We start from the raw sequence: 12,679 nt of genomic DNA, 5'->3' as shown, positions 1-12,679 counted from the left end.
TTTTAAAGAAGACATGAGGGACAAGTTTTTTTTACAGAGGATGGTTCGCATATTGAATGAACTTCCTGAGGAAGTGATAAGATGTGGGTACAATTACAATGTTTAAAAAACATTTGGATAAGTACATGAATTGGGAAGGTTTGGAGGGATATGGGCCAGGAGCAGGCAGTTGGGATTTGTTTAGTTTGGGATTATATTTGGCATGGACTGGTTGGACCAAAGGGCCTGTTTCCTTGCTGTATGACTGTATGACTCTATAACTGGTCACTTCTTTTTTTAACCTCTTAGACTGCAGTGGCTCACTGTTTCATGTCTAGCTCCCAAACACATGTTGATCACTCACTAGAACTAGTCTGTTGCTGAGAAGCTGGTTTACCTTGTATCATCATTGCTGCCATTTTGAACAAATGAAGATTCTTTATTGAGAATTTACATGAGGAAAACATGAGGATACAATGAACCTTTATAACTAAGAGATTGCCAAGAGGTGTGGACCTTCTGCAGAAACCTGAATTTCATTCACTGAGGACTTACTTCTGTTCCTCACTTTCAACTTTTTTTCAGTGTCCAGTCAATGATTTGGATAATAATGTTGCATTTATTGGCACCTATCAAACAATGACTAAAAAAGCAGCGATTACTGTACAGGTAAGCTCAGTATTGTGCATGCCAACTGTAGTTTGTTTTTAGAGATAACCAGTGTGTCTTCCATAGTGTCTGTGCAGCTTGAGATAAGCATTGAATGAAATCGCAAAATGGTTGCAGCACAAAAAGAGGCCATTTGGCGGCTCCTGTTCACACCGGCTCTTGGCAGGAGTAATTCCCCATGTGGCACTCACTCCATACTTTCCCCATAGCCCTGAAAATGTTTCCTCTTGACAACTCTGTTCTGGAAATATCAGTAAAATACCTCATTTCATATTTGCTCGCTAGTTTTAATGAAGATGCTGAATAGCAAAACATTGTGAACTAATCTTTGAAATAAAATCCCAGGCTCTTTTTGGTTAATGACACACAATCTTCATCAATCACCTGCAGACCAGGCCTCACACCCCTTCACTTAATTTGAATCAGGCAATGCATAAATCCCTCCTCAATCTATTGAAGTCCCAACGTTCCTTGCCTCTGAATCAGAAGGTTGTGATCAGGAGTCTCACTCTTGCTCCTGAGCATTTTGTTGAGAGTGACATGACTGAATGAACTGTTACTCTGTCAGAAATGCCACCACTTGGATGAATTGTTAAACCAATGATTGGTTAGACTAATCTGAAGAAGATGGAAGAGTTGTTCCGGTGTCCCTGACTGAAATTGTTCTCTCAATCCAGAAAAACAGAACCAAAGTAGGAGATCTTGTAATACACCATTCACCTCATTTGCTGTTAATGGGATCTTGATATTCTCACATCACAGCAGTGACCATATTCAAATACTTCAACTGTTGTGAATTGCTTTGGGTGTTCTGAACTTGAGATGTCGCTTTATAAATATAATCTTTGCTTCTTTCTATGAAGAAGAGACAACAAATGTGAGAGTATTTGATATTTGTAAGAGCCTGGCATTAGCAGCCATCGATAGCGTTCTATTCAAGGCTCTATGTTGTTGGATTTGATGAGCTCCAGTTATGTTACACACCTCCTCTATTCGGATGCCCAAGCAATAAAGCCTTGCTGAACGTCGTGCAAAATTAATTACAAGGTTTGCCCAACGCCATGCTCCCTTCTGAACATTTCAAATTTCATCCACTGAGCGCATTAAGTGCTGAATGCTACACGTTCCAGAATAATTGTCCTTTTCACTTACCAGCCCATAGGGGTCATTCAGTGTGTGTTGGGCTGAGTTTTGGGATCCACTTGCTAAGTTCCTTGAGCCAGCAAAGGGACGGAGTGTCTCTCTCTTTCTCTCACTCACTCACTCACATGCACATACACACTGAGGAATCAACTGGGAAAGAGTATATTTATAGGGAAAGAAGGCAGAAAACTGAGTTGCATCCAATGATTTATCCATAACATATAGAGTTCCTTTTGATAAAATGAGGTATTTCTTACTCTTCTTTCTCACTTCCTGACAGAAAAAGGATTTCCCAAACAGCAGCTTTTATGTGGTGGTGGTGGTGAAGACGGAGGATGAGGCCTGTGGTGGAGCACTGCCTTTTTACCCATTAAAACAAGGTATGAGGAAGGCATCCATCACCACGTTGCCCTTCCCCTGTCATTGGTCAAGCGTATCAAAGCATTAAAATCCATAAAAGGCAATGAGACTCATTACTCGCTGAAAGATGACCGAGAAAAACACATAGCTCATCTTGATAGATTAAAATACTATGAAAAAGGGTGTCTGATTAAATAAGTGAAGGGGACTCACACATTTGCTGTGGTAGCGCAGTGGTTATGTCAGTGGATCATAGACTTGGGCTAATGATCTGAGTACAATGAGTTTAGATTAAAAAAAACATTAAAACATGGAAATAACCATTCTGACCACTATGTTTCAAGATATACAAGAGGGGTTCAGGCTAGTTTCAACATTTTATCCTTCTTTAAACTCAGATAATTAAAAAAAATCTGGAATAAAGTGGTAGTGTCAGTCATGCATACTGTTAAACTGCTGGATTACTGTTTAACAAAAAAACATCCGGTTCACTTTAGAGAAGAGAGTCTGCCATCTGGCCTGTATGTGACTCCCGACCCACAACAATTTGGTTGGCTGTCTTTGCCATAAGGTTTTGTGACAGTCTGGGAAAGTAAGAGTTAAGCAGAAGATCAGCCACGATCGTATTGTGTGGTAGAGCCAGGATGAATGGCCTCCATCTCTTCCTGGATCCTCTAAAACAGCCCAGTTGTTCCAACTCGGAAGAGAAAGGGGTCACTGTGGGTGTAGCTGCAGCACATAATTGCAGTGTTTCCAGACAGTTCACCAATGGCCTTCACATCCCACCCATGAAGAAAATCGATACTCTGATATACAGGACTAATGGCAAGCAATTCAGCCTTTTGAGCCTGTTCTGCCATCTATTATGTTCTGGCAAGTCCATATCGAAACCCCAGGTTATCCCCTGTTGCTGCTTTTGCAGTTACTTTGATACCGACAGTTGAGTGTTATTTTCTTTTGATCTCTCTTCAGATGAGCCTGTAGATCGAGGGAACCGGAGTAAGATTCTGAATGTGACCGTGATGCCTGCTGTGAATTGTAAGCAGTTCAGCTTGGAATGCTTAACCTAGAGTATAAAGCTTCTGTCACCAATCCCCAGTAATGTTTTAAGTGTCAGTGGATTCTTGACCAGCTTTTCAATAATCCAAACTCGTCTCTTCATAGCCAACTGCCGCCGCGACATTAACCGCCTCAACTTCTCCACCCCTCTCACCCACTCCAACCTCTCACCCTCGGAACGTGCAGCCCTCCACTCCCTCCGTTCCAACCCCAACCTCACTTTCAAAGCGGCAGGCAAGGGAGGCGCGGTAGTAGTTTGGTGCACCGACCTTTACACCGCTGAGGCTAAACGCCAGCTCGCGGACACCTCCTCCTACTGCCCCCTTGACCATGACCCCACCACCCACCACCAAACCATCATCTCCCAGACCATCCATAACCTCATCACCTCAGGGGATCTCCCATCCACCGCCTCCAATCTCAGTCCCACAACCCCGCACCGCCTGTTTCTACCTCCTGCCCAAAGTCCACAAACCTGACTGCCCCGGCCGACCCATTGTCTCAGCCTGCTCTGCCCCACCGAACTTATCTCTGCATACCTCGGCACGGTCCTGTCCCCCTTAGTCCAAGAACTCCCCACCTATGTTCGGGACACCACCCACGCCCTCCACCTCCTCCATGATTTTCCCTTCCCCGGTCCCCAACGCCTTATCTTCACCATGGACATCCAGTCCCTGTACACCTCCATCCCCCATCACGAAGGACTCAAAGCCCTCAGCTTCTTCCTTTCCCGCCGTACCAACCAGTACCCTTCCACTGACACCCTCCTTCGACTGACTGAACTGGTCCTCACCCTGAACAACTTCTCTTTCCAATCCTCCCACTTCCTCCAAACCAAAGGAGTAGCCATGGGCACCCGCATGGGCCCCTGCTATGCCTGCCTCTTCGTAGGATATGTGGAACAGTCCATCTTCTGCAGCTACACTGGCATCACCCCCCACCTTTTCCTCCGCTACATCGATGACTGTATCGGCGCTGCCTCGTGCTCCCATGAGGAGGTTGAACAGTTCATCCACTTTACCAACACCTTCCATCCCAACCTCAAATTCACCTGGACCATCTCAGACTCCTCCCTCCCCTTCCTAGACCTTTCCATTTCTATCTCGGGTAACCGAATCAACACGGACATTTACTATAAACCGACCGACTCCCACAGCTACCTAGACTACACCTCCTCCCACCCTGCCCCCTGTAAAAATGCCATCCCATATTCCCAATTCCTTCGTCTCCGCCGCAACTGCTCCCAGGAGGACCAGTTCCAAAACCGAACAACCCAGATGGCCTCTTTCTTCAAAGACCGCAATTTCCCCCCAGACATGATCGATGATGCTCTCCACCGCATCTCCTCCGCTTCCCACTCCTCCGCCCTTCAGCCCCGCCCCTCCAACCGCCACCAGGACAGAACCCCACTGATCCTCACCTACCACCCCACCAACCTCCATATACAGCGTATTATCCGCCGTCATTTCCGCCACCTCCAAATGGACCCCACCACCAGGGATATATTTCCCTCCCCTCCCCTATCAGCGTTCCGAAAAGACCACTTCCTCCGTGACTCCCTCGTCAGGTCCACACCCCCCACCAACCCAACCTCCACTCCCGGCACCTTCCCCTGCAACGGCAAGAAATGCAAAACTTGCGCCCACACCTCCCCCCTTACTTCCCTCCAAGGCCCCAAGGGACACTTCCATATCCGCCACAAATTCACCTGCACCTCCACACACATCATTTATTGCATCCGCTGCACCCGATGTGGCCTCCTCTATATTGGGGAGACAGGCCGCCTACTTGCGGAACGTTTCAGAGAACACCTCTGGGACACCCGGACCAACCAACCCAACCATCCCGTGGCTCAACACTTCAAGTCCCCCTCCCACTCCACCAAGGACATGCAGGTCCTTGGACTCCTCCATCGCCAGACCATAGCAACATGACGGTTGGAGGAAGAGCGCCTCATCTTCCGCCTGGGAACCCTCCAACCACAAGGGATGAACTCTGATTTCTCCAGTTTCCTCATTTCCCCTCCCCCCACCTTGTCTCAGTCAAATCCCTTTAACTCAGCACCGCCTTCCTAACCTGCAATCTTCTTCCTGACCTCTCCGCCCCCACCCCCACTCCGGCCTATCACCCTCACCTTGACCTCCTTCCACCTATCGCATCTCCAACACCCCTCCCCCAAGTCCCTCCTCCCTACCTTTTATCTTAGCCTGCTAGACACACTTTCCTCATTCCTGAAGAAGGGCTTATGCCCAAAACGTCGATTCTCCTGTTCCTTGGATGCTGCCTGACCTGCTGCGTTTTTCCAGCAACACATTTTCAGCTCTTACGGTCAGAGCAAAGCAAGTGGTGCTGATAATGTGAGTTGTCAGCACTTTGCAGCTTCTCTTCCCTTCACCTCTTAGAATCAGAAGTCACAGACTTTATTACGGCCATTTGGCCCATCATGTCTGTACCAGTGCTTCAAATAAGCAACTCACTTAATGCTATTTCCTTGCTTTCTATTAGTTAACCTGCACATTCTTCCTTTTTTGGATAACTATGTAACTTCCTTTTGATAGTTTCAATCCAACCTGCCTCCAGCACCAGTGCTTCAAGATCCTAACCACTCGCTGTGTGAGAAAGAATTTTCTCATATTACTTTTGCTTCTTTTATGAATTGCTTTAAAAATCTCTACCTTCTTGCTCCCGATGCGTTCACAATTGGAAACAGTTTCACCCTATGCATTCTGTACCAATCGCACATGATTTTGCACAGCTCTTGTCGAATACATAGAAACATGTGCAATAGGAGCTGAAGTAGACCATTCAGCCTCAAGAGTAAACAATGCTTCAGATGGTGGAAATCTCCACAAGTCGATAAGATCATTTCTGATATATATGTGTTTCAAATTTCACATTCCCGTCGACCCTCAATAACGTTTGATTTCCCTGACTAGCAAGAATCCATTAAGCCCTGCCTTAAAGGTATTAATGACTCCACCTCCACTGCCTTCTGAAGCAAAGAATTCCCAAGTCGTACAACCCGCAGAGAGACAAAAAGGCACCTTCTCATCATTGCCCTAAAATGGTAGCCCCTTAGCTCTGGACTGAACCACAAGAGAAAACATCCTTTCCAAGTCCATGTTATCTGGAACATTCAGTATCTAATACCCTTTGATTAAGTCACCTCCCATTTTTCAAAACTTCATTGGAAACAAGCTTAGCCTGTCCAACCTATTCTCACAAGAAAACCCACTCATTTCAACCATCAGACTAGTAAACGTCCAATACATTTTAGATCTTTCCTTAAATAAGGATACCAAAACTGCATATAATATTTGAGATGTGGTCTCACCAATGTCCTGAAGCATAACATTCACTCATCTGTTCAATTCCTCTTGTAATAAAGGAAAGCATCCAGTTCCCTTCTTGATTACATACATACTAACTTCTTGAGATCTCTCAATTTATCTTTCTTCAAGGTAAACAGTCTTAAATTTCCCCTTTTGTGTCTTGTGTCTAAGCATTTGATAATTGCCTGACTGACTGAGAGAGCCCACAGTTGTTCACGACTATCTTTCCTCGTAAGACAACGCACCCATTCCATTAGTTAGTCTGAACTGCTTACAATGCAGTTACATCCTTCCTTAAATAAGGAGGACAGTGCTGTACACATTTACTCCAGATGTCATTTCACTAGTGCCCTGTATGATTGAAGCGTAACCTCACAATAATTTTGTTCTGTTAGCTTTCCCAATTTGCTTGTTGTGCCTGCATTCTAACATTTTGCACCTTGCAGTAGGACACCAAGATCCCTCTGTATCTCAAAGCACTGCAAACCATCACCATTTAGATAAAATGCTTTCTTTTGTTCTTCCTGTTCAAATGGCCAATTTCACATCTTTCCACATTATACTCATTTGTCAGATCTTTGCCCACTCACCTATCTATATCTTTTTTGTTGCTTTCTTATGTTCCCTTCACAAATTACCTTCCTACCTATCTTTGTATCATTAGCAGATTTGGTAACCATAGCTTCATCCAAGTCATTTTATAAACTGTAAACTGTAAACAGTTGAGGTCCCTGTATCAATCCCTCTGGCATACTTGCTTGTTAGTATCTTGCCAACCTGCAAAAGACCCATGTACACCTGCTTTCTGTTAGTCTGTCAATCTTCAGTCCCAGCTAATATGCTACCCTCAACATAATGAGCTTGTCTTTTCCACAGTAACCTTTAACATGGCACCCTATCAGATGCCTTCTGGAGACCTAAGTGCAGTACATCCACTGGTTCCTCTTTATTGGCAGCACACATGACTTCCTCAAAGAATTCCAAACGTTTGATTAAACATAAAAACAGAACTTGCTGGAAAAGTTAATCAGTTGTGGCAGCATCTGTGGAGAGAAATTAGAATTAACCTTTCAGTTTGAGTTCTGAGGAAGGATCACTCAACCCGAAACTTTAACTCCGATTTTTCTTCACAGACCTGCTGAGCTTTTCCAGCAATTTCTGTTTTTGTTTCTGATTTTCAGCATCCGCAGTTCTTTCAGTTTTGATTGATTAAACATGATTTGTCCCTCATAAAGCCATGTCCACTCTGCCTGGTTACCGTGAACTTTTCAAAGCTCCCTGCAATAACTGCTATAAATATGGCTTCTTACATTTCCCCTACGACAGGTGTCAAGCTGACTGGTCTGTAGTTTCTCGTTTCCTGTCTCCCTTTTTAAATAAAAGAGTTCATTCACTATCTTCCAATCTAATGGAACTTTCCCTAAATTAGTGGAGTTTTGGAAAATTAAACTATCTCACTGGCCACCTGAAGATGAAGTCTGAGTGGACTGGAGTGGGGGACTTAACAGATCACAACTCCAGCAATCTGTTCAGTACCATTTCTCTGGTGAGTGTAATTTTCCTGAGTTTCTCCTTCCCTTCTATTTTTTCATTTATGAGCTGGTGAGGACATAAGTGTTCTATTATTCCAGCTACTGCACAGCAAGTCAAAATGGCATTATTTAAGAGAAACCATTTGTTTCTTTTACTCCGCATGTGGCAAAATGACTGGGTCTGTCCAATTGAGTTTATTAAAAAAGGAGATTAGTGTCTGGGGTCTCAAGAGACCCACATCCCTCATTGTGCATTAGAGCATGATATTGAGAAAAACATTGGATTGCATTGTGGCTCTTTGTTAAAGGAAATTAATGAATACGCACCAGGCCCTGGTTGCTGTTGAATTTATGTCCCACATTGTTTAGTGTGTGGTGCTATGTCTCTGAGTCAGAGGTTTCCAGCTTCAAGTCCTACTCCAGGGGGTTGAGTATAAAAATCCACTCTGACCCAGAGAAAGCTGCACTATCAGAGATATTGTCTTTTAGAGGGGATGCTAAATGGAAATCTCATTCTGCCCTTTCCAAGCAAATGTAAAGATCCCATGACACCAATTTAATGATGAGCTGGGGAGTTATTCTTGGTTTCCTGGACGACATTCACTCCTCAATCAAGACTGCAGAAACAGACTATAAAGACACTGTCACAATGATGTCTGTGGGAGCCTGCTGTGTACATATTGGCTGGTGTCATTCCTACATTACAACAGGGACTATACTTCAGAAACACTTCAATGGCTGTAAAGCAGTTTGAGATCTCCATTAATCTCTATACATCGTACAAATTTTTTGGGAATGTTAAATTGGTCTGTAATTGCAGGGCTCTTGCTAATTCAGTCTGCTTTCCTCTTTGACAGCTGTGGCCTATGTTAAAGGGACGTTGTTCAGTCTGGGAATTTTCCTGGCATTTTACCTGCTCACATTGTTCATCGCTTGCTGGGAGCACAGTCGGTAAGGGACTTTGAAACACTTTTGCTGGCTTAGAGAACAATCAGTGTCCATTTTTACCATGCAGCTGCTTCAAGCGATGTTTCCAGACCTGAGAACAAATATTTGTCTGTAAATCATTGAGAATAACACTTGCGCCTATTCAAGATATTTCTGTTCCTTTCCACTACCTGCTCCACACACCCTGAAATCTGTTGTTGGGCAGAGATCCTTCTAGAAATGAGTGTGTTTACTGTCACACGGCAAGAGCAACACTGCCTCTTGTTATGATTCTCTAGTCTAGAAATTTGATGAGCCACACCCATTTACCAGACATTGTATTTGCGTTTAAACCTGCAGTATAGTGAGTGGGACTGTATGTAGGAAATACAAATTCTTATCCATCTTATTGGTGTAGCCAAGAAAATAGACATTCAGGGTCCTCGCTTTTGGTCCATGAATTCGGGTACATAGTCCTTTGAAATTTGGGTCACAGGTAGACAGGGTGGTTAAGAAGGTATTTAGCACACTTACCTTCCTTGCTCAGACCACTGAATGTAGGAGTTGGGACAACATATTGAGTTTGTACAGGACATTAGTGAGGCCACGTTTGGTGTGCTGTGTATAGTTCTGGTTGCCCAGTCATGGAAGGATTTTATTAAATCAGAGAGGGTTCAGGAAAGATTTACCTGGATGTTGCCGGACAGAAGGTCTTGATTTATAAGGAGAGGCTGGATAGGTTGGGACTTTTTTCCCTGGACTTAGGAGATCAAGAGGGTAACCTTACTGAGGTTTGTAAAGTTATGAGGGACATAAGTAAGGGGAATACTAAAGGTGTTTTCCCTAGGGTGGATGGAAGTTCAAAATAAGTGCATATTTTTAAGGTGAAAGGAGAAAGATTTAATAGGGACCTGAGGGTCAATTTTTTAACACAGATGGTGGTTCATATGTGGAATGAACTGTCAGAGGAAGTAGTAGTTGCAAATACAGTTAAAACATTTAAAAGACATTCGAAATAGGTACATGAATAAGAAAGGTTTAGAGGGATGTGGGCTAAACGCAGGCAGGTGAGTCTGGTTAAGTTTGGGAAACTTGGTCAGTATGGATGGGTTGGACCAAAGGGTCTGTTGACTCTCGACAAATTCTTAGAAAGTTGGAGTCCAGCATTGTGCTCCATGAATGGCAATGTGGGGTCTGAGTTTACCCATAAAATGTTCAGATCTTGGCTATGCTATCATGTAGCACTACGTTCTATCAAGATACAGGCAAATTATGTCAAAGCTGGGAAATGATATGAGCGTGGAATAGTACCAGAATTTCAGGATTCAGTGAAAAGATTGATGGTGGTCAAAGTTACAGAACCTTTAGCTGACAGAACACGACCTGATGATACTCCTTCTAGCGATGATATTGAGGAGGTGTCATGGTGGAGGAGGCTGGCAGCAGGACTCGTGGTGAAGGTAGTGAGGTAGCAGTGGTTCATGGAGGCAGTAGGCCCAGACTAGGGACTCCTAGTGATGTCAGTGAGGCAACAGCTGCTGCAGAGCCTGGGACTTTGGGGGCATTGCCTGGACCTAGAATGGAGACTTATTGTGGTCCAGAACACTTCACAGAAAACCCTGGAGATCTTAGGAAACCTGGAGCCAAGAAGGACTAAAGCTGAACGATATTTCTTACATTTCTGCCTTTATGTTTTTCTGTCAATTAAACAGAAGGTCAAGCTCCATTTAAGTAATTTCTTTTTAATCATTTTGTAATCCAAAATGGCACCAAATTGTGAGGACAAGACACTATTCACTGCATTTTTCCAAATGCATGTGACAATTAAAAAATGACCCACTATCACTAATTTCTATACAAACAGACAAAGAAGGGCACCACTTTGACTGGGATAACACACACACCCTAGGACAGGCAAAACCAAGACATGCACGAGAATTCTTAGAGGCATGGCATTCTAACCTTAACTCCATCAATAAACACATCCATTTAGATCCCACCTACCTTTCCTTGAAAAAAAAGGAAATAACATCACCTACCTTAAAAAGCCAAGACCAATAAATAGAGAGGTGGGACATACCACCAGCGCTTCACCAGAGACTCTCACTGATGATGTTACCTAGACATGGTGACGAAACATCTGAAACAAACCTTTTGGCTCAGTGAGCTAACTTATATACTTATATTTATCCATTCTAAGGCCCTATCTATAAATAAATGAGGGCCCAGTGGTTCCTGGAGGCTCCCTGTGATTTTGGTGAACATTACTTCAGGTAAACCACACTGACCTCTAGCCTAACTTATGCTCCCTAACATGATATCTGCAGGCTGTCGGTGAAACAACAAGTTTTTGATTATACTTAGCAGAGAGGAAAGAAGCAGGATTAAACAGGCCTGAGGAAGTACTGCCTGTAAACTATTGGAATTATCCCAAAGTAAACATAATATCTCTGAAACAAAAACAGGGAGTGCTGGGGGAACACAACAATTCTGGCAGCACCTGAGGAGAGAAAACTGAGTTAATGTCTCAAGTCCCGTGTTAACTCAGTTTCTCTCTCCACAGATGCTGCCAGACCTGTAGAGTTTCTCCAGCATTTTCTAGTTTTGGTTTAGACTTCCAACATTGGCATTTCTTTGTTTTATTTTAAGACCTCTGACTGTCAAGTTGGAAGGAAGGAACAGGTTTGCACCCCAATTCTGGGGCTCTCTCACAACCAATTGGAACCTTACCCTTACCCCACCACAAACCACCTCTCAAACATCCATTTTATCTCAAAATCTTGTCCTCTTTCAGCTGTTACCAGACGCTCACTGCCATTGGAGCTGCTGTCTGATATAATGGAAGCCCTTTCATGGGTGCAAAGCCCGGAGTCCTATGTGTCTATTTCTCTACAGTGACACTCCCTGTGTGTGTGTTCACACATAGAGTCATCGAGTCATGGTGCTTTTGGAATGGGAAGGAGAAAATATTAGAGAAAAAGTCTCAAAGATATTTTAATGTCTGAGTGGATGTCACTGACCCACATTTTTAAGAGAATGATTTCCATTTTCAGAGAAGTGCAAAGGTTTGACTTGGGCTGATGTGCAATCAGCAGTTTCAAGGAAGAGAAAATCTGGTTTTGTTTGAATTTGCAAAACAAAATATCTGTCCCTTAATACCTGAACAATACCTGCCTCAGTTGGTTTGTTATCCTCGTTAATTTCTGTCAATTTCTGAGCTCTGAGAGGTGGAACATTTCAGAAATTCACCATGAAGAAATTCTTTCTCATCTCAGTCTAACTGGTTAGTTAGTTTGATGTCCCAGTTAGTCTGGTTTACCCAGTGACTGTTAGTTTTTATATTTGTAGTGGTCAGAATGAGGTTGGCCAGGTGGATCTCATTGAGTATGAGTTCTCTGATTGGGTCTGTTAATCTGGGCCAATCAGGGAGCCCTGGCTGACGGATAGAAATAGGAATCTCAGGGATTCTCCTCACTCCAGGCACCGGCTCTGAGGTGTCTGGTCAGAGTGCATATACTGCACACATGTAAATAAAGGGTGATATGGTGATGGGATACCAGCCTCCGAAGAGTTATTTCAAAACTATTAGTGTATGACTGGGTAGATAATACTGGGACATTGGAGCATATGCAGCACTTTAGTGTCTTGTAGTGCAGAGACACTGGAATGATCATTGTA

The 12,679-nt window shown here is 43.7% G+C and overlaps 1 protein-coding gene across 1 annotated transcript in view; it reads left to right on the top strand.

Annotated features, from left to right (window-relative positions):
• The window catches only part of sidt2 (SID1 transmembrane family, member 2), a 99,160-nt gene that overhangs the window by 33,523 nt on the left and 52,958 nt on the right, over window positions 1–12,679 (top strand). Inside the window, exons 6-9 of the mRNA XM_072593292.1 lie at window positions 565–648; window positions 2,072–2,171; window positions 3,124–3,189; window positions 8,932–9,025. Of these exons, the coding sequence (XP_072449393.1) occupies window positions 565–648; window positions 2,072–2,171; window positions 3,124–3,189; window positions 8,932–9,025 (344 nt within the window). The remainder of the gene's footprint in view (window positions 1–564; window positions 649–2,071; window positions 2,172–3,123; window positions 3,190–8,931; window positions 9,026–12,679) is intronic.

The sequence above is a fragment of the Chiloscyllium punctatum genome, chromosome 23 (assembly GCF_047496795.1).
Source record: "Chiloscyllium punctatum isolate Juve2018m chromosome 23, sChiPun1.3, whole genome shotgun sequence".
Classification (NCBI taxonomy): Eukaryota; Metazoa; Chordata; class Chondrichthyes; order Orectolobiformes; family Hemiscylliidae; genus Chiloscyllium; species Chiloscyllium punctatum.
This window is presented reverse-complemented; position numbering and strand designations above follow the sequence as displayed.